Below are 22,743 nucleotides of genomic sequence, written 5' to 3' on the forward strand. Positions count from 1 at the left end.
ATGAGATGGTAGCAAAATGTGAAGCAAATGGAAACTTGAAATGTTTTGGCACTGCGCTCGGAATTGAACCACAATGTGGACGAGCCCGAGTAGCCTGCTGGAGATCAAGAAACACCTGTTGCCCCAGCAGATAGCTAGCCAACTGCCAGACATGAGTGAGGCCATTTGGGTCCAGCTAGTCTCTAGCTGACCCACAAGCTGACCCACAGATGCATAGTGAGTGCAGCCAAGATCAACTGTGCCAAGCCCAGCAGAATAGTAGGGATATGTGGTTGTTTCAACTCACCAAGTCCAGGGTGGTTTGGGACACTGAAGAAGCTAAGGACTACATCTTCCAAATCAGAGGTTGCACTAGCAAGCTCGCTTCTCTTACATTTTTTTTATTACAAGTCCTATTTTTATCATGGGGTTTACAAATTGTTTTGATTATGGTGAGAAGAGGCCTGGAATAAACTGAAAGGAGGTTTGGAATAAATATTTTAAAATGAAGGGGGCTTGGGCTTCCCTGGTGGCGCAGTGGTTGAGAGTCCACCTGCTGATGCAGGGGACAAGGGTTCGTGCCCCGGTCTGGGAAGATCCCACATGCCGCGGAGCGGCTTGTCCCGTGGGCCATAGCTGCTGGGCCTGCGCGTCCGGAGCCTGTGCTCTGTGGTGGGAGAGGTCGCAGCAGTGAGAGGCCCACGTACAGAAAAAAAAAAAAAAAAATGAAGGGGGCTTACCCTATATCAACATTTGCAGAAATTTACTCCAGAAGCTGGTCTCATGGTATTGTATTACTTCCTCCTGTGATGCTAAAAAGGCAGTGTGGGGCCAATAAAGTTCCCTAAGACATTTGTTAAGGTCTGTGTTTTCACATTACCATTAGACCCCCAAGGAGGACTTTCTACTGAGAAGCATGTCAGGAACAGGTACTAACACTGAAAACTGGAAAGACTCTCCTGGTTTGCGGTGAAGTTATTTCATCTCTAAATTACTTCCTAATGTTTCCAACTCTCACATTTCACAAAAGTGGAATCTGTGGCTACAGAGTATAGGTAAGTTAGGCATCCCAAGTCAGATCATTTCTCATTGCGATATGTATTTTCCATTTGTAGCCCTCATCACAGTACAGTCTTTTTTTTTAATTTTTATTTTATATTGGAGCATAATTGATTAACAATGTTGTTAGTTTCAGGTGTACATCAAAGTGATTCAGTTATACCTGTACATGTATCTATCCTTTTTCAACTTCTTTTCCCATTTAGATTATTACAGAATATTGAGCAGAGTTCCCGGTGTCTGGCATGCACTCCTAGTTGCGGCATGTGAACTCTTAGTTGTGGCATGCAGGCATGCAGGATCTAGTTCCCTGACCACGGATCGAACCAGGGCCCCCTGCATTGGGAGCATGGAGTCTTACCCACTGGACCATCAAGGAAGTTCCTGTTGGGTTTTGATATCAGGGTAATGGTGGCCTCATAGAGTGAGTTTGGGAAAATTCTTTGGAATAGTTTGAGGATAGGTGTTACCTCTTCTCTAATGTTTGATAGAATTCGCCTGTGAAGCCATCTGGTCCTGGATTTTTGTTTGTTGGGAGTTTTTAATCACAGTTTCAATTTCAGTACTTGGGATTATTCTGTTCATATTTTCTATTTCTTCCTGGTTCAGTCTTGGGAGACTGCACCTTTCTAAGAATTTGTCCATTTCTTCCAGGTTGTCCATTTTTTTTGGCATATAGTTGTCTGTTAGTGGTCTCTTATGATCCTTTGTATTTCTGTGATGTAGGTGTAACTTCTTTTTCATTTTTAGTTTTATTGACTTTAGCCCTCTCCCATTTTTACATGATGAGTCTGGCTAAAGGTTTATCAGTTTTGTTTATCTTTTCAAAGAACCAGCTTTGGTGGGGACCTCGATGCCCAAGGAGACAGGAGGACCCCCAAGCGAACTGCCACCGCACATGGCTTGCAGGATCTTGGTTCATGAGCCAGGGGTCGGGCCAAAGCTCCTGCAGTGGGACCCCTGAGTCTGAACCACTGAACTAACAGAGAACCTCAGACCCCAGGTAATATTCATCAGAGTGAGGTCTCCTGGAGGTCCACATCTCAGCACCAAGATCCAGCTCTACCCAACAGCCTACAAACTCCAGTGTAGGAAGCCTCAGGCCAAACAACCAGTAAGACAGGAGGAACACAATCCCACCCATCAAAAAAAAAACAAAAACAAAAGAGACGGCAAAAAAAATATGCCATAGATGAAGGAGCAAGGTAAAAACCTATAAGACCAAATAAATGAAGAGGAAATAGGCAATCTACATGAAAGAGAATTCAAAGTAATGATAGTAAAGATGACTCAGAATCTCGGAAATAGAATGGAGGCACAGATTGAGAAAATACAAGAAATGTTTAACAAAGATATAGAAGAACTAAAGAACAAACCAAAATGAACAACACAATAACTGAAATGACAAATACACTAGAAGGAATCAATAACAGAATAACTGAGGCAGAAGAACGAATAAGTGAGCTGGAAGACAGAAAGGTGGAAATAACTACCGAGGAGCAGAATAAAGAAAAATGAATGAAAAGAACTGAAGACAACCTCAGAGACCTCTGGGACAACAACGCACCAACATTCGAATTATAGGTGTCCCAGAAGAAGAAGAGAAAAAGAAAGGGTCTGAGAAAATATTTGAAGAAATTATAGTCAAAAACTTCGCTAAAGTGGGAAAGGAAATAGTCACAAAAATCCAGGAAGTACAGACAGTCCTGAGGGATAAGCCCTAGGAGAAAAACACCAAGACACATACTAATCAAAGTAACAAAAACTAAACTCAAAGAAAAAATACTAAAAGCAGCAAGGGAAAAATAAAAAATAACATACAAAGGAATCCCCATAAAGGTATCAGCTGATTGTTCAGCAGAAACTCTGCAGGCCAGAAGGGAGTGGCAGGATATACTTAAAGTGATGAAAGAGAAAAACCTACAACCAAGATTACTCTACCCAGCAAGGATCTCATTCAGATTCAACAGAGAAATCAAAAGCTTTTCAGACAAGCAAAAGTGAAGAGAATTCAGCACCACCAAACCAGCTTTACAACAAATGCTAAAGAAACTTCTCTAGGCAGAAAACACAAAAGAAGGAAAAGACCCACAATAACAAACCCAAAACAACTAAGAAAAAGGTAATAGGAACATGCATATTGATAATAACCTTGAATGTGAATGTATTAAAAGCCCCAACCAAAAGACACAGACTGGCTGAATGGATACAAGAACAAGATCCATGTATATGCTGTCTACAAGAGACCCACTTCAGACCTAGGGACACATACAGACTGAAAGTGAAGAGATGGAAGAAGATATTCCATGCAAATGGAAATCAAAAGAAAGCTGGAGTAGCAATATTTGTATCAGATAAAATAGACTTTAAAATAAAGACTGTTACAGGAGATAAGGAAACTACATAATGATCAAGGGATCAATCCAGGAAGATATAACAATTACAAATATTTATGCACCCAACATAGGAGCACCTCAATACATAAGGCAAATGCTAACAACCATGAAAGGGGAAATCAACAGTAACACAATAGTAGGGGGCTTTAACACCCCAATTACACCAACGGACAGACCATCCAAACAGGAAATAAATAAGGAAAAACCAACTTTAAATGACACAATAGACCAGATAGATTTAATTGCTATTTATAGAACATTCCACCCAAAAGCGTCAGAATACACTTTCTTCTCAAGTGCACACCAAAACATTCTCCAGGATAGATCACATCTTGGGTCACAAATCAAGCCTTGGAAAATTTAAGAAAATTAAAATCCTATCAAGCATCTTTTCTGACCACAATGCTATGAGACTGGAAATCAATTACAGGAAAAAAAACTGTAAAAAACACAAATACATGGAGGCTAAACATTATGCTACTAAATAACCAAGAGGTCACTGAAGAAATCAAAAAATACCTAGAGACAAATGACAATGAAAACACGACACCCCAAAACCTATGGGATGAAGGAAAAGCAGTTCTAAGAGGGAAGTTTATAGTAATTCAATCTCACCTCAAGAAACAAGAAAAATCTCAAATAAACAATCTAATGCTACACCTAAAGCAACTAGAGGAAGAACAAAGAAAACCCAAAGTCAGTAGAAGGAAAGAAATCATAAAGATCAGAGCAGAAATAAATGAAATATAAATGAGGAAAACAATAGCAAAGATCAATAAACCTAAAAGCTGGTTCTTTGAGAAGATAAAAAAATTGATAAAGCCTAAGCCAGACTCATCAAGAAAAAAAGAGAGAGGGGCTTCCCTGGTGGTGCAGTGGTTGAGAGTCCACCTGCCAATGCAGGGGACATGGGTTCGTGCCCCGGTCCGGGAAGATCCCACATGCCACGGAGCGGCTACGTCTGTGAGCCATGGCCGCTGAGCCTGCGCGTCCGGAGCCTGTGCTCCGCGGCGGGAGAGGCCACAACAGTGAGAGGCCCATGTACCCCCCCACCAAAAAAAAGAGAGAGGATACAAATCAATTAAATTAGAAATGAAAGAGGAGAAATCACAACTGACACCACAGAAATACGAAGGATTATAAGAGACTACTACAAACAACTATATGCCAATAAAATTGCCAACCACAAAGAAATGGACAAATTGTTGGAAAGGTACAATTTTCCAAGACTGAACCAGGAAGAATTAGAAAATATAAACAGACCTATCACAACGAATGAAACTGAAAGTGTAATTAAAAAGCCTCCAACAAACAGAAGTCCAGGACCACACGGCTTCACAGGCGAATTCTATCAAACATTTAGAGAAGAGCTAACACCTATCCTTCTCAAACTCTTCCAAAAAATCGCAGAGGGAGGGACACTCCCAAGTTCATTGTACGAAGCCACCATCACCCTGATAGCAAAACAAGAAAAAGATATCACAAAAAAAGAAAATTATAGACCAATATCACTGATGAACATAGATGCAAAAATCCTCAACAAAATACAAGCAAACGGAATCCAACAACATATTAAAAGGATCATACGCCATGACTAAGTGGGATTTATCCCAGGGATGCAAGGATTCTTCAATATATGCAAATCAATCAATGTGACACACCATATTAACAAATTAAGGAATAAAAACCATATGATCATCTCAATAGATGCAGAAAAAGTTTTTGATAAAATTCAACACCCATTTATGATAAAAATTCTCCAGAAAATGGGCATAGAGGGAACCTACCTCAACATAATAAAGGCCATATATGACAAACCCACAGCAAACATCATTCTCAATGGTGAAAAACTGAAAGCATTTCCACTAAGATCAGGAACAAGACAAGGACGTCCACTCTTGCCACTCTTATTCAACATAGTTTTGAAAGTCCTAGCCACAGCAATCCGAGAAGAGAAAGAAACAAAAGGAATACAAATTGGAAAAGAAGTAAAACTGTCACTATTTTCAGATGACATGATACTATACATAGAAAATCCTAAAGATGCCACCAGAAAACTAGTAGAACACTACTTAACACCATACACAAAAGTAAACTCAAAATGGATTAAAGACCTAAATGTAAGACCAGACACTATAAAACTCTTAGAGGAAAACATAGGAAAAACACTCTTTGACATAAACCACAGCAAGATCTTTTTTGACCCACCTCCTAATAAAAATAAAAACAAAAATAAACAAATGGGACCTAATTAAACTGAAAAGCTTTTGCAGAGCAAAGGAAACCATAAACAAGATGAAAAGACAACACTCAGAATGGGAGAAAATATTTGTACATGAAACAACAAAGGATTAATCTCCAAAATATACAAACAGTTCATGGAGCTCAATATCAAAAAAACAAACAATCCGATTAAGAAATGGGTGGAAGACCTAAGCAGACATTTCACCAAAGAAGACATACAGATGGCCAACAAACACATGAAAAGATGCTCAACATTACTAATTATTAGAGAAATGCAAATCAAAACTACAATGAGGTATTACCTCACATGGGTCAGAATGGCCATTATCAAAAAATCTAGGAATAATAATTGCTGGAAAGGGTGTGGGGAAAAGGGAACCCTCCTGCTTGTTGGTGGGAATGTAAATTGATACAACCACTATGGAGAACAGTATAGAGGTTCCTTAAAAGAATAAAAATAGAACTACCATATGACCCAGCAATCCCACTACTGGGCATGTACCCTAAGAAAAACATAATTCAAAAAGACAGATGTGCTACAATGTTCATTGCAGCACTATTTACAATAGCCAGGATATAGAAACAACCTAAATGTCCATTGACAGATGAATGGATAAAGATGTGGCACATATATACAATGGAATATTACTCAGCCATAAAAAGAAATGAAATTGAGTTCGTAGTGAGGTGGATGTACCTAGAGTCTGTCATACAGAGTGAAGTAAGAAAGGTAAAAACAATTACCATAGGCTAATGCATATATATGGAATCTAAGAAAGAAAAACAAAAAAGGTACTGATGAACTTAGTGGCAGGGCAGGAATAAAGACATAGATGTAGAGAATGGACTTGAGGACACGGGGTGGGGAGGGGGAACCTGGGGTGAAGTGAGAGTAGCATCCACATATATACACTACCAAATGTAAAATAGCTAGCTAGTGGGATGCAGCAGCATAGCACTGGGAGATCAGCTCGGTACTTTGTGACAACCTAGAGGGGTGGGATAGGGAGGGTGGGAGGGAGATTCAAGAGGGAGGGATATGGGGATATATGTATTCACTTTGTTGTACAACAGAAACTAACACAGCATTGTGCAGCAATTATACTCCAATAAAGATGTATTAAACAAAACAAAAAAAAACCCAAAAAACAAAGAACCAGCTTTTAGTTTCATTGATCTTTTCTACTGTTTTCTTCATTTTTATTTCATTTATTTTTATTTATTTATTTTTTGCGGTACACGGGCCTCTCACTGTTGTGGCCTCTCCCGTTGTGGAGCACAGGCTCCGGACGCGCAGGCTCAGCGGCCATGGCTCACGGGCCCAGCCGCTCCGCGGCATGTGGGATCTTCCCGGACCGGGGCACGAACCCGTGTCCCCTGCACCAGCAGGGGACCTCTCAACCACTGCGCCACCAGGGAAGCCCATCTATTTCTACTCTGATCTTTATGCTTTCTTTCCTTCTACTAACTTAGGGTTTTGTTTGTTCTTTCTCTAGTTGCTTGAGGTATAAGGTTATTTGTGATTTTTCTTGTTTCCTGAGGTAAGATTTTATTGCTATAAACTTCCCTCTTAGAACTGCTTTTGCCGCATCCCATAGGTTTTGGATTGTTGTGCTTTCATTTTCATGTCTCTAGGTATTTTTTGATTTCCTCTGATTTCTTCAGTGATCCATTGGTTGTTTAGTAGGATATTGTTTAGGCTCCATGTGTTTGTGTTTTTTATAGTTTTTTTCTTGTAGCTGATTTCTAACCTCATAGCATTGTGGTTGGAAAAGATGCTTGATATGATTTCAATTTTCTTAAATTTACTGAGGCTCACTTTGTGCCCAGCATGTGGTCAATCCTGGAGAATGTTCCGTGTGCACTTGAGAAGAATGTGTATTCTGCTGCTTTTGGATGGAATGCTCTATAAATATCAATTAAGTCTATCTGGTCTAATGTGTCATTTAAGGCCTGTGTTTCCTTATTGACCTTCTGTCTGGATGATCTGTCCATTGATGAAAGTGGGGTGTTGAAAGTCCCCACTATTATTTTGTTACTGTCCATTTCTCCCTTTATGGCTGTTAGTATTTGCCTTATATATTGGGGTCCTCTTATGTTGGATGCATATATATTTACAATTGATATATCTTCTTCTTGGTTTGACTCTTTGATCATTATGTAGCATCCTTCCTTACTTCTTTTAACAGTCTATTTTAAAGTCTATTTTGTTGGGACTTCCCTGGTGGTGCAGTGGTTCAGGATCCAGGGGACATGGGTCAAGCCTTGGTCTGGGAGGATCCCACATGCCATGGAGCAACTAAGCCCATGCACCACAACTACTGAGCCTGTGCTCTGGAGCCCATGAGCCACAACTACTGAAGCCCGCGTGCCTGGAGTCTGTGCTCCACAACGGGAGACGGCATCATGAGAGGCCCACACACCGCAACAAAGAGTAGCCCCTGCTCTCCACAACTAGGGAAAGCCTGCGCACAGCAACAAAGACCCAACACAGCCAAAAATTAAAAAATAAATAAATTTAAACATTTATTAAAAAAAATAAAGTCTATTTTATCTGATACGATATGGCCACTCCAGCTTTCTCTTGGTTTCCATTTGCATGGAATACCTTTTTCCATCCCCTCACTTTGTCTGTATGTGTCCCTTGATCTGAAGTGTGTCTCTTGTAGATAGCATATATATGGGTCTTATTTTTGTATCCATTCAGCCAGTCTGTGTCTTTTGGCTGGAGCCCTTAATCCATTTACATTTAAGGTAGTTATCAATAAGTATGTTCCTATTTTCATTTTCTTGTTTTGGATTTGGTTTTGTAGGTCTTTTATCTTCCTTTCCTCTTTTGTTCTATTCTCTTGTGATTTGATGACTAACTTTGGTGTTGTGTTTGGATTCTTGTGTGTGTGTGTGTGTGTGTGTGTGTATCTATTGTAGTTTTTTGGTTTGCAGTTACCATGAGGGTTTGATATAGCAGTCTATATATAAACAAGATTGTTTTAAGTTGCTGGTCTTTTAATTTCAAGCACATTTCCAATATCCTGCATTTGTGCTCTCCTCTTCTCACAATTGCTGGTTTTGATATTTATGTGCAGATGATTTCCTACATTTACTTTATGTTTGCCTTTACTTGTGAACTTTTCCATTTGTAATTTTGTTTCTAGTAGTGGCCTTTTCTTTTCCGCTTAGAGAAATTCCTTTAGCATTCGTTGCAAACCTGGTCTGGTGATGCTGAATTCTCTTAGCTTTTGCTTGTCTGTAAAGCTTTTGATTTTTCCATGGAATCTGAGAGCCTTGCTGGGTAGAGTTTTCTTGGTTGTAACTTCTTCCATCTCTTTAAATATATCATGCCACTCCCTTCTGGCCTGCAGAGTTTCTGCTGAGAAATCAGCTGATAACCTTACGGGAGTTCCCTTGCATGTTAATTGTTGCTTTTCATATTTTTTTGTCTTTATTTTTTATCAACTTGATTACCATGTGTCTCAGCATGTTCCTCGTTGGGTTTATCTTACCTGGGACTCTCTGTGCTTCCTGGACTTGGGCAACCATATCCCTTCCAGTGTTAGGGAAGTTTTCAGCTATTATCTCTTCAAATATTTTCTCAGGTCCTTTCTCTCTCTCTTCTCCTACTGGGACCCCTAAAATGCAATAGTTGGTGTCTTTAACGTTGTCCCAGAGGTCTCTTAGACTGTCTTTCTTTTCATTCTTTTTTTCTTTTTTCTTTATTCTGTTCCATGGCAGTGATTTCCACTATTCTGTCTTCCAGGTCACTTATCCATTCTTAATGCCTCAGTTACTCTGCTATTGATTCCTTCTAGTGTAGTTTTTACTTCAGTTATTGTATTGTTCACCTGTTTGTTCTTTATTTCTTCTAGGTCTTTGTTGAACATTTCTTGTATCTTCTCAATCTGTGCCTCCAATTCTTCTTCCGAGACCTTGGATCATCTTCACTATCATTACTCTGAATTCTCTTTCTGGTAGATTGCCTGTCTCCACTTCACTTAGTTGTTCTTCTGGGGTTTTATCTTGTTCCTTCACCTGGGACATATTCCTCTGCCATCTCATCTTGTCTAAATTTCTGTGATTGTGGTTTCTGATCTACAGGCTTGCAATTCTACTTGATTCTGCTGTCTGCCCTCTGGTGGATGAGGCAGGCTGTCTAAGAGGGCTTGTGCAGGGTTCCTGGTGTGAGGGCCTGGTTCCTGCCCTATGGTGGGTGGAGCTGGGTCTTGTCCCTTTGGTGGGCAGGGCTATGCTCAGAAAGACTTTAAGCAGTCTCCTGATGGATGGGGCTGTGCTCCCGCCCTGTTGGTTGTTTGGCTTGAGGAGCCTGGAGACTGTTGGGTGGGGCTAGGTCTTGTGGGGGTGAATGGCAGCCTCCTGGAGGATTCACACCAATGAGTTCTCACCAGAGCTGCCACTGATCATGTCTTTGTCCCCACAGCCACAGCCGCTCCCTACCTCTGCTGGAGACCCTCCAATACTATCAGGTAGGTCTAGCCCAGTCTCTTAAGCAGTCACTGCTTTTTTCCCTAGGTCCAGGTGTGCACTAAACCTTGTGTGTGCCCTCCAAGAGTGGAGTTTGTTTCCCCCAGTCCTATGGAATTCCTGAGATCACACCCCACTGACCTTCAAAAGTCAGACTCTCTGGGGTTCCTCCTCCCATTGCCAGACCCCCAAGTTAGTGGGGTTCAGGACTTTCACTCCTGTGGGAGAACTTCTGTGTTCTAATTATTTTCCAACTTGTGGGTTGTTCACCTGGTGGGTATGGGATTTGATTTTATTGCGACTGTGCCCCTCCTACCATCTCATTGTGGCTGCTTCTTTGTCTTTGAGTATAGGGTATCTTTTTTTGGTAGGTTCCAGCATCTTTTTTTGTTGATGGTTGTTCAGCAGTTAGTTGTGATTTCAGTGTTAAGAAGGGGTGAGCTCACGTCTTTCTACTCTGCCATGCTTTGCTATCTCCAGTCATTTATTTTTGTAACTGTGTGATGCTCATCTTCCCCCCCCCCCGCCCACTGTGGATGCATCGCATGGTCCACGAGGGCAGGGCACGTGTCTGCACTGTTTACAGCATCTTCTTCATCACCAGACTGACTCTGAGTTTTCAGTTTCCCAGAGCACAGCATCATTTTCTATCTAAGTTCTTTTGAGATACAGTATTTGAATTGGGGTACAATATGCTGACATTTTACTTCAAGCTGCATATACCAATATGCCTAATCACGACATCATACATTTGTGGTTTCTCCAATGCCACTCACATCGAGTGGCATTACAGTGATGCTTACACCTTTTTGCCTTTTCTAACTCCTTTTGTAACTTTCTTTAACTTCAGCATTCAGAGGTCAGGAAGATCAGGAAAAGCAGCAAGAGACTGATCAGAAAGGCAGGAGAAAACCAGACAAGTGCAGAGTCCCAGAAGTCAAGAGAATAGTATTTTTCAAGGAGTGCTCAATTACTGCAAATGATGAGTGCCAAGAATCATCAGACACATCAACTTAAGAAGAACTTTTGTGGAACATATAACAGCAAATGGAAGAAGAGAAATTGGAGAGAGAATACAGGAACTTGTTCAAGAAGACTAGGAGCCCTGGGCAGGGTACGCACAGGAGAGAGGTGTGGGCTGTCTTGGGAGTAAAGACCCAGAGAGTGTGGTGTTATGGAAGGCAAGAGAAGGGAGTGCTGCAAGGAGGGTCAAGTGCTGGCAGGTCAAATAAGACAAGACCAAAAACTCCACTGGGGCATGAAAGAGAATGATCCAGGAATAGCATCTTTAGCATTAAGCAGCATTAATCTGTTCCTGATGAGTGGAGACAACTCAAAGCTCACTCTAGAGCACCAGAGGGAACCAGGGCTTTGGGTATGTGATATGGCTTTGTTCTTATGAGAAAGACTTGATGGCATGGTGGAGAGAAGGAAGCGAGGGAAGAGTGGTCCTTGAGAAGGAGGGAATAGTTCCTTTCTCCTCCTGCAGAGGCAGGTGCATTTGGCCAAGGACACAATGCTAGCCACCAGAAAGTTTCAGCTGAAGGTCTGTGCATATTTTGCCCCACATTTACTAATGTTGCTCCATGACCAGGGTAGACTGGGTAACGCATTCATCATTTAAACCTTAATAGCTCTCAAGTGTCTACTGCATCAGTTTCAAGCTGCTGGCAGTCTATACTGGGTTCATGCTGTGATCTCAGCTGCAGCCCCTCCATTGAGGCATAAGGCAGTGTTCTGCCGGTCTGACACGGCTCTGACCCATCCCTTCTTCCCCATGGGCCTCACGTTCTGGCCCCACTTCCTCATTCTTTCAATATCAGCACAGGACCTATCTCTTCTGGCAAGAGATATTTCCTACCTCTTCTGGTCCACCCTTCTGAAATGCTTACTGCCCTAGACTTGTAGCACACAATTTTCACCCAAGTATTCACTATTCCACATGATAACTGTTTCATTAGCCAGATCAAGCTCCCATCTTGGTTATCTATGGCCCTTGGCTATTAGGAACACAAGGACAAAGTAGACTATAGTGATCAGCGCCTTGGACCAGGTGACCCTCTAAGCTTCAGTTTCTGAAAACCAAGGTTAACTAGAAGTACCTACCTCACAGGATTGTAGTGAGGATTAACTATAAATGTATGTGCCTGGCACACAGCAAGTGCTCTTCAAATGCTAACTATTACACAAATTAGTTTCCTTCTCCCCTTTATTATCTCCCAATCAATTCTCCACATTGCACCACCCCCTCCACCACCACCTCATGGTGCCAGATGCAAGGTGGGTACACAGAAGTCATTGTTTCTTCCTATGTGTCCCTGACTTGATAATTCCTAAATTTATGGGAACAAAATGAGGTTTGAGGGAAAAGTCACAGCTAATAGTGTACTGAACCATGCCCTTCTACTTCTAAAATGAATAGTTGAGAGCTGCTTAACACAAGTTTTCAGCTACAGAAAATACATTAAAGGAAGAATTCTTTAAAAGTTCCTTTAAAACCTACAGGAATCTCTCTATATGTAAATAACAAACATGGGTGGAATATTTTAACCTAAGTCTAAAACTTCCCATGTTGTGAGTCTTCCATGCTGGTGGAAAGCCAATCTGGGTAAAAACTGGTAACTCAGATAAAGGTTCAAGGGCTTTCCTAAACCTCAGGAGACCCACCCTGGTTTTCAATGACCCTCTCTTCTGCCAGGAACTCCCACATTCCTCCACTCAAAATTTCACTCAAATGTCTCCAGACTCAAATACTTGATTTTGACTACTCCAGCCCATTTGTTTGCAATCACACTGTCTTCAAAATCCTGTTTTCACTCCCTCCAGCCCTCCCCAGGAGATTTTAAGCCCCCTAAGACCAAACTATATTTTTCCTTTATATATGTCAAGAGACAACTACAGAATATTTCACATACTCAACATATGTTGATTAATTTATATGAGACATTTCTGGAATACTTTCCCAGCTAATCATCACTATTCTGCAGGTTAATTTTGTTCCTTCTTAAAATCTTGATGTGAAGCAGGGATCAGCAAACTATAGCAGGCAGGACAAATCCAACCATGAGCTAAAGAATTTTTAAATGTTTTTAACAATCCTTTAAAAATGTAAAAATATAAAGACTATGCAGCTGCAAAGTCTAAAATATTTACTATCAGGCCCTTTATAGCATACTTGACCAAAGTTCTAGACAAGTACATAAGAAATGAGTGCAAGAGGGATGACCCAAAGGGCTCCCAGAAACCTCATTGGCCCCTGAGGTACCTCTAGGCAAGATGTTTCTTTATCCTCTTAATTCAGAAACAACTCCAAGTGCCTGATTTTGTGGATAAACCCCAAGGAGCCTGCCAACTCTGAAAATCACTACAGCTATCTGCCACTTGCCATGCTCATTGCAGGTGAGGAATAATGAGAAGGGAAAATAATATTAGTGGGAGGTTATGAATAATAAAAAGCTGTGTAATATTAGATAGACAAATTCAAGTTCATAATGAAATTTCCTTAAATTTGATAAAGATGCTGAAAATGTTCCTTGCAAATTTTTTTTATAGTTTCTTTTTTTTTTTTTTTTTAACAAAGCTCTGTACATAAAAATAAATATACAGAAACAACCCCATCAACTCTCTGCATCAGTAATCCTCGCTGGTGGGCTCACCATTTACAAGGAAGACATCATTCAACGCAACCTGTCACAGAGACTGTCCTACCAGCAAGGACCTGTTAACTTGAAGGATCATTGCCAGGTCTCTTTTATCAAGATCGCCAATCACTTGGAGGCCTTTAGCTATCAACTAGCAATGACCCATGAAATCAGTGAACACAGTCACTGGCTTCAGTGCAGTGTGACCAACTGCAACTACTGCCTAGTGGCCACGTCCATGCTCTATATGCTGCCTTCAACCCTTGAAGACACAGATGCAGTTAAGAACAGAAAGAAAGCCCCCTCCCCCTGGGTAGTCACTGTGAAAAGCTTGCATAAGGCAATTGAGTCGAGGGTTAAGGATTCATCTTGCTAGTGTCAAAAGCAACACTAACGAGATTCTTAGCCTCATCCACCAGACGATGGACCTCTGCGTCCAGGTCTCCAGGAGCAGGCTCCACCTCCTTCACCAGACAAAGGGTTGTAACCTGTGACAAGAGAAAAGCAGAACAGTGCTGGAAATGTTCTGTATCAAACATAAAATTGTGAGCCTGACATGCAAAGCACTGCAAAGATATGGATTCTATTCTCACAAACATTTTCATACAACTTTCAGCTACCATATGACAAAAAAAATTTACATGGTCACTGCAGTTTGAACTAACTTTCTGGTGGGAATAAAACAAGCCATTCAGCTTCTCTGTTTTAACTCTCCAAACACGAAAAACTACCCAAAACACACAAAAAAATTTGCCCAAAAAACCTCTCAAGATGGCTAGATTTAAGTATATAAAGGTTTCTAACTGCAGTGCTTAATATAATGTATACATTCAAATAAGAACTGCTCAACCTACAGAAAATAAATTTAAAAAACCAAAATCAAAAAGAATGGAACTCGTTACTTCCACTAGTCAGAACTGGGTAATCCACATGCCCCAGTCCCCAACCCCATCCCTGCCCACTCATTAGCTTCCTAAAGTTAATGGACATTTGGCAACCAGGTTGACTGATCAGGCTTTAGAGCCAGCAAGACCTTAAATGAGGTGGTTTTGCTCCTTACTTACTACAGAATCTTTGGTCACTAACTCCCTGTGTCTCAGTTTCCTTATTTGTAAAGCCAGGCCAGTCAAAGCCCCTAGCTCTGGATGCATTCCATTTTCTACAATTCCCTCCTAAATACCACCACTCTTTGCTCTGAAAAATAGTCTTGGAAGACTATTCCTTGCTTGGAGCAAGAAAAAGATTCAAAAAAGCATTTCCTTTTCAGACACACCACTTCCCTACAGCAAGCCAGCTTTGGGTGTTGTCAGAGCCCAGCCCAACTTGTGTCCAGTCTGCACAGAGCCCAGGTTCCAGACTCCTGACAGTCCTCCAATAGGCCAGCCAGGCTTCCACACCTCTGCCTCTGCAGCACCTCCCCACAGAAAACCCCTCTCCCGGACGGAGGATAGTCTTTGGCCTAAAACTGGTTCCTACATAAAGTATTTTAATGCCTTTGCCCTCCCCTCTCTCAGGATTAACAGAGAACTCCTGGCAGATCACAAAGGTTACTCATTTTCATTTGTGTGGGAGTCCTGTCTTCCCAAAAGGACGTGAAAGTCCTTAAGGATGGGGTAAGGACAGACTGCTATGGTTAGAGGGCTCAAGGATGTTGCATGCAGAAGCTCTCTGAATGAACATCTGTCCATGCCTCCTTGAGAAAGTTATTTGTAAGAAACAAGGTGGCCCTGGCTGGAAAGACCAAAACCCCTGTGTCCTAGCCCCTTGACAAACTTACCTGCAATACTATTCCTCGCCCCAGTTACCACTCCCTTTATAGGACTGTGTGGGAATACTAAATTACAGTGAGAATACTAAAATACAAGTGCAACCATCCAATTATTTCCTGAGGGCCTCGAGTGACCTCCTTTTTCAACTGCCAATCAAATGCTGACTTTGTGAGGCCAAGGAGGTTATAGGCCTCCTGGAAACAGGACTTGAGCCCACATCCTTGCCCAAGGCCCACAGGGCTCAGCACGTTGGTGACTTCCAGCCATTGAGGGCTGCTTTGCATCTGATTCTTTTATTTAATCTTCATAACCCTAAACTTAGGAATTAGTCTCAATTTACGGACAATGAAACAAGGAAAAAGAATCTTGTTTTTAAAGGTAAATGTATCCTGTAATTGTTCAGAATGCTTTGATGTTTGGTACTTACCTCCTCGCCGCAAGGGCTTTCCGTCAGATTTTCGTTTTGGGATGACTGATGAAGTAGAAGGCCCAGGACTGTCTTCTTCCTGTTTGAACATACACAGGCTTAAGAATCTAGTTAAAAACATTCTACTCCAGGGACTTCCCTGGTGGCGCAGTGGTTAAGAATCCACCTGCCAATGAAGGGGACATGGGTTTGAGCCCTGGTCCGGGAAGATCCCACATGCTGTGAAGCAACAAAGCCCACGAGCTACAACTACTGAGCCCACATGCCACAACTACTGAAACTCATGCACCTAGAGCCCGTGCTCCACAACAAGAGAAGCCACTGCAATGAGAAGCCCGCGCACCGCAACAAAGAGTAGCCCCAGCTTGCCGCAACTAGAGAAAGCCCGTGCGCAGCAACAAAGACCCAATGAAGGCTACATCACCTGAGGCTTTCTTGTATTTCCTTTGTAACTTTTTCCTTCTCGCATGCTATCCCACATTTCAATCTTCTGTCTCCTTTTCTCTTCTTCAAGCTGAGAAGAATCACACGTTGTACAGTATGAATTCATAAGCTACCATCTTTCTCAAAGAAAATGTAATTTTGGTAACTTTTAATCTAAATGTCCTTCAAAACACACCTTCACCTGCACTTTCTTCAGTTAATAAAACAGTTGTCATCTAGTGGTGTGAGTTTAACTCACCAACAGAACCTTTTGTTTTTGTATACTATTAAAGAAAGCAAAAAGTGTCACAGAGAAAAGAATACCGACTCTTGTTCTAAACTGGACATTTTTGGTAATGGAGAATAACGCTGACCTGGAAAGGGTGAATGTGGCTGGCAGGCCTGCTTTGTTGCTACCTGGTTGCGTCACCTGAGGAAACTCACTTAACCCCTCTACTTCAAAGGCTATGAGGATCCAATGAGAGCAGATTTGAAAGTTCTTTGAAAGTCAAATACTATGGGAGCATAAAGGAAAACTAATCTCAGCAGAAAACTATGTCCAACAATGAGCACCTGAGAAAGCTTATACAGTAATTATGCAGTAAACAGGAGGGAAACACAGTGCCCTGGGTCTCTGACTCTGCTTCCTCCTCCTTGAAGAACAACTGGGTACTGCAACTTAAGTTCACACACACGTCACTCTCTATTCCCAGTAGAATCCAGACCCAAACTTTAGTTCATTCTGGTTCCAATTAAACTGTGATATCACAAAGATATGTAAGAAGATGCCTTAGAAAGCACATATCCAGAAATTTCTCGATGGCTTTCAGGGTTCATCACTGCTAAATCCACATGTCTGTCCCTTCATGCTTCCACTGTCTGCAAGTACAGGAAGTCAAAGAGGAAACAGTCTCTTGATCTGAAGGTTGTTTTATGCTCATAGCTAACATGGAAAACACCAGAATGGAACATTGCTGATAAATCCTGAGACCAAATAAGACAGCTGACTGAACTGTGAGTCAGGCAGATTCTGTTTGTTAAGTTTGTTAAATACACAGAACCACAACTTTAAAACTGAACATAGGCTTCTATCTTCTCTCCAATTTTAGGAGGCGCACACTACAATTTTTAAAAATAATCTTTTAAAAATTTTTTTTCAGCTACATCAACAAATTGGATAAATGATCAGGCTGTTTTACTAATGCAAAAAACTCAGACCCTCAAGTCATTAATTTTGACATGTAGAAGGAATTCAACTTACTCTATGGCTCCAGAAACAAAACAAATGGCTGGAAATCAGCAAAGGAAAAAACTAAAATAAAACTGCTTAAAAATGGCATCTATGTATACTATGCTGCCATTTCTATGTAAAAATGATACATGCATGTATTTATATATGGATAAAATGTTTCTGGAAAAACACCTAGAAAGCTTAACATGGAATGCTTGAGCAGCAGTAGATAGGGGAGCAAGGAAGGCAGAGACTTAATTTTCATAGTACAGATTTTTGTATCATGAATTTGTTTTAACCTCATGTGGTTTAGAAAACTACATAAATAATAGGAATGTGCTAGTACATTTTAGGTGACTATTTAAGTGGAAGATGGGCAACCCACTGAACACTGAAGAAGGCTGCTGAGAAAGGTGACCAAGAAGGCCGAATGTGTGTAGTAGGTGTTGTCTTATTCTGTCCTTTCCCTCTGGGCTCTAACCAAGCTGTGGAGACCAGCCATGTACTGGATGACCATGCAGAACCAGCAGTGGCAGAAAGGTACTCCATATTGGAAACACCAGAGACACATGCAAGACCAGGAGGAAGACCAACTTCTCTGGCTTCCTTCAGAGGAGGAAAAAAGGGGCCCAGAAACATCTGCACTGAAACTAGAAAGCAGAGTCTACACTTAGTTGTTTCAGTTACAGAGAATGGGTCCAACCTGGTGGGTGACCTTACTCCTGTGAAGAGCAGCACAACCCACCTGGCTGCTCAGGTCACTTCAATAGCAGCCTTTGGTTCTTCCTCCCCCCGACCCCCCAAACCTTTTACCACCCCTACAACCAAACCATGTGTCTTTAAAAAAATCTTTCAAAACTCCATCTCCTGCTCTCCATCTTGACCCTGGGTTGAGCCCATCGCCACCCTCCCCTGGCTCTCCTTCAATCCACTGAAGAGCAGCCGCACCAAGCCAGGTCATGTGACATGCTCGGCTTGAGACCAACCATGGAGCAAGAGGCTGAATGTGTGTCTGGTGGTATGGCTCCTGTACACAGCAAACAGTTTTGCTGGGTGAAATGCTGCCGTGAGGGAACCACTTAAAAGTAAAAACATAAATACAAGACACCCTTCTTTAAGAGTATTTCCCCCTAAACAGTAAGAAATTGCACAAGGAAAACATGCTGAGCAATACTTAGCTAAGTGGAAATGATTGGGCCTGAAATAGTTATTCTTTGTATCCACCCTAATGCGCATGCACATGTGCACACACACTTTTACCCACTAAACCTCAAATATCATGTATTCAAACTAAAACCAGTTCGTACCTGTCTTAGTTTCTCCTTATGCTTTTCAACTTGTGCATTTAATTCATCTTGCATTTTCAAACGAGCAGCTGCTAAAGCCTCCTGTCGTTTAACAACAATATCAGGTTCTAAAATGTCAGAAAGAAATTGGGATAAAGCACCTTGTGTAATATAAAATGGAAACTCTTGAGGTCTATATTATTAGAAGTGTACAGAAGTCAGGCAATGCAAGAATATACTTTTACATGAATAAGTCTATTCTTCTGCATATATTTTACTGCTTAAGGGGGGGGCGGGGCAGCGGACTATCCCATCGCCACAGTTCATAGCCCTTGTTAAATATCCAAAGCATCAGAAATCTCTGTTCAAAACAGATTTCTGGGCTCCCTGAGCAGTTCCAATTCAGAGAGTCTGGCATGGGCTCCGAGACTGAAATATAAGTGGTCTGACGGCCAGTGAGATTCCATTCCACAACCTGGATACCTCCTAACACCCAGTCTCTAGGTTGACCAGAATTCTAGAAGACAACCAAGGAAAGATAAAGTTTTCTGATCATTAGCCATCACCTAATTAGCCCAGGTCTACACCAGAAAGAGGTAAAGATCGTCAGGTATTTTATCCTTGTTTTTACAGGAAAAAAAAAAGAGAAAAATCCTTCCAGCTAGCATTAACAGAAATGACCACCTCAGGTATCTGTTTTTATCTGGTTTAGAAAACAAAGCAAATTATATAAATATACAATCAAGTTCTCTATTTTACTCAGACCACTGTGTTTAAGGAGCACTAAGGGGAACTAGGCAGTGGTTTGACTAATTTTGTAAACAAGGAAACAAACTGGAACTTATATGTTCACATCAGTATCATCCAAAGGATATGCGATCATCATTACTTATAGATAGTTAGCAGTGGAAACAGGTCACCTAACTGAATCCACGTAAAACGGGGGCCAAAGTAGCACAGGGGTGTGTCTGTGGTGACAGAGATGACTAGACCTTTATCTTTAAAAACAAAATTAGTTCCACTTTCTAGAAATGTGAATTGTGGTAACATTTGGAACTGTTGGATCATTCTTAGAATAAAATTATGTGTGGACTTTTTTAACCTAATTTTTCTAACAAAATTGTACAACACAAGGTAACACCTTTCACTGCACATACACTTCTTGCAATGCTTCATTACAACAAACTCCTCTTCTGAGATGCCCGTCCCATTATCTTATAAATCTACTCCTCAGTTGTCAGCAGGTCTCACAGAGCCAGAGATGGCTGTACCAGGTGACTTGTTCTCTAACACCAGTCATCCACTTCACAAAATCCTGCAACTTAAGCAAGATTTACTTTGTACTTTGTAGTTTTTGTTGGATATACAGCCAACAACCAAAAATGCTGAGATAATGGCAGGACCACAGGGTTTCATGGGAGAGGAGAGTGAAGGAATTTTCTAAGTCTTTCTACTAATAACTACATTTGTGTTATGTTTGCTTTCCTCCCCACCCTCAGTAACTGTGGTGGCTCAGATGACTGATGATTTGTATTTATTTAATTATACTGCTATTCTCAAGACACTTAACATTTATTTTAAATATGTCCTCAGAAACTCTAGCTTCTAACTAGTTAAAGCTACTGTTTTAGAGGGAATAAGTTTTTGAAACAGTCAGGTGTAATCCGATATCAGGTCTGATGAGTAAGTTGTGAAAATCAAAATGCGGTGGATGTGAATAACTAAGGCTGAGTTTGTCACTCACAATTGTTCTAGAGATTAATGAGACTTAGTAGACAGACCCATAAGTACGGAGCAGCTGTGAAGTCTTCACTTTAATCTCTCCTGTAAATGAAAAACCATGCAACACAATATGCAGTGAGTGCTCTACACACCATCAAGCGGGTTTTTCATCCCATCAAAAACTCTGAAATTAAAACAAAACAAAACAACACTATTGCAAATCACCAAAACCAATTTCCTAAGCATAAAACAGTTTTCTTCCCACACAGATCAGAAACGTATTTCTTACTCTTAACAACAGACTAACTTTTAAATACTAAAACAAGTAGGCGTAAAGCCACGTCTTCATTTGTTATCAGGCACTAACCCAGAGCAGCGGCAGCTCGATCCAGCTGCCTCTGCCTCAAGGCCCTCAGCCGGGTGAAGAGCTTCTGAAAGACCACGTAGAGAAGAATGCAGCTAAAGACGATGTACCAGCCATAGGTAGCCAGCAGGGAGCCCACTGAAAAGAAGAAAATAGTTTTCAAGAAACTAAAAATGATACTACCACTGGACTTTTCTATAACATTAAACAAAAGCAAAATAAGCGTAGCTCCTTGTCCTCAAAACCTTCACGGTGTAGCTGAAGACCTAAGTAGGCAGTTAAAATAACGAGTAGTACAACAATTCATGGATCACTGAGAAGGGACTTCTCAGCTACCTGGGGAATAGGAGGGGCAAGTCCGGAGGACGTGGGGCACGCCAGCTGGGTTTTGAGGGGTGAAGGGAAGTGTATCCGACTCAGGAGGGCATAGGCCTTTCAGATCCAGACTACATATAGAAAGGAGTGCCCATGGAGGGCTGATACAGCGCCGGATTTTGGGGGCGTGAGTGGGGGTACGGAGTCGAGGGGCTGAGGCTTGAGGGCACACGCCAAGGGCGGAGAGACCCCAGCAACCGCAAACCCGGAAGGCTTGCTTCGCATAAAGTAAAGAACTCGCGCAAAAAAGGGCCGACCGCAACGCCCGAGGAAGCACCGCTCTGGGAGGGCCTCCAAGCGCGCTTCGGGACCACCGCCCGGGCCTGCGTGCAGCGCCAACATCCGGCTCCCGGCCAGGTCCGGCCCGTAGGGCAGAGGAGAACGACTCACCGAACATGGCGGCGCGCCGAGGGTGGCGGCGCAAACCCGCTGCCCTGCGACCCGCGCCGACTCACCCGTGACGTGAAGGAAGCGCAGCCCCTCGGTCTCTAGGGCTGGCCGCGTGGACAGCTGATCCCCGTCCCGCTCCACAGCCGCCATCGCCTAGCCCGGCCCGGCCAAACCCGGCCGCGTCAGCTCCAGCCTTAGTCTTCCGGCCGGCCCCTACGTACACGTGGCACGTCTGGGGCCGGCGTCCCGTCGTCCCGGCCAATCGCGTAGCGACCCGGCCCAGATGCTCGGCCTATCGCCGCGAGGGCGTGGCCAAAAGGGGGCGGGTGAGCGATCCGGAAAGGGCAGGGCTAGCCGTGGCCTGACTGGAGCCCTACCATCCGCTGTGCACTGGGTGGTCTAGCGGCTACCTGACTGACTTCCCAGCCGACTCCGTATCGAATGTTTACCTTTGCACTGATTGGACACCGAGGTCGCAGGAAGTTGGGGCCGCCGAGAAACAGGATTTGCGCCCTGGCTCTTGCTCCGGGCACATTGGGCAACAGAACTCGGCAGATTGGCGATTCCCAGCCGTTGCGGGTTGCAGCCAAGGTCTGCCCCACCAAGCCGTAAAGAGCCTTCCCCTGCCGCTGCCGGTGTTAACCTTTCAGGCTAAGAAAGTCCCCGCCGACCCCCGCGGTTCTCTCCTCCGGAATCAAAACCTCTTGGGAAAGAATTAGCATAACAATGGCTCCAACACGCATTGAATCTTACTGAGTATCACAAGACGTCACAGTTATTTATAATAATGTCCTGGCTGTTTTCCCTGCCTGCAATGCCTTCCTCTACCCCCTTCCACTCCTCACCCGTCAACGCCTCTCTGAGCCCTACCTTAACCACCCTATTTGAAATTTGACCTTGAGGCATTTTTGGAGAAGGATTTAAAGTGAACGTACCCAGCTGTGTCTCAAAAGAAGGG

General features: G+C 42.4%; 1 protein-coding gene across 2 annotated transcripts; it reads right to left on the reverse strand.

Moving 5' to 3' along the window:
* Window positions 1-2,360: 2,360 nt before the first annotated feature.
* Window positions 2,361-22,010, reverse strand: SELENOS (selenoprotein S). 2 transcript variants are annotated; one of them, XM_004271645.4, is made up of 6 exons: window positions 21,851-22,010; window positions 21,024-21,158; window positions 18,956-19,062; window positions 16,419-16,508; window positions 15,995-16,073; window positions 2,361-14,286 (listed from the first exon to the last, which is right to left on the reverse strand). In XM_004271645.4, the coding sequence occupies exons 1-6, from the start codon at window positions 21,933-21,935 to the stop codon at window positions 14,207-14,209; spliced, it is 576 nt and encodes a 191-aa protein (XP_004271693.2). In that variant the 5' UTR covers window positions 21,936-22,010; the 3' UTR covers window positions 2,361-14,206. The 2 variants fall into 2 exon arrangements, with proteins under 2 accessions (XP_004271693.2, XP_033287310.1); XM_033431419.2 differs by having other exon boundaries at window positions 21,786-21,906.
* Window positions 22,011-22,743: the final 733 nt, after the last annotated feature.

The sequence above is a fragment of the Orcinus orca genome, chromosome 2 (assembly GCF_937001465.1).
Source record: "Orcinus orca chromosome 2, mOrcOrc1.1, whole genome shotgun sequence".
NCBI lineage: Eukaryota > Metazoa > Chordata > Mammalia > Artiodactyla > Delphinidae > Orcinus > Orcinus orca.

Excerpts from the sequence above, each read along its gene's own strand:
- SELENOS (XM_004271645.4), bottom strand. The coding sequence starts at position 21,935 with ATGGCGGCTGTGGAGCGGGACGGGGATCAGCTGTCCACGCGGCCAGCC. Across the intron at positions 16,074-16,418 it reads GAAATACAAGAAAGCCTCAG|GAAGAAGACAGTCCTGGGCC; the intron begins GTGATGTAGCCT and ends ATGTTCAAACAG. Across the intron at positions 14,287-15,994 it reads AAAGCCCTTGCGGCGAGGAG|GTTACAACCCTTTGTCTGGT; the intron begins GTAAGTACCAAA and ends CTCTTGTCACAG.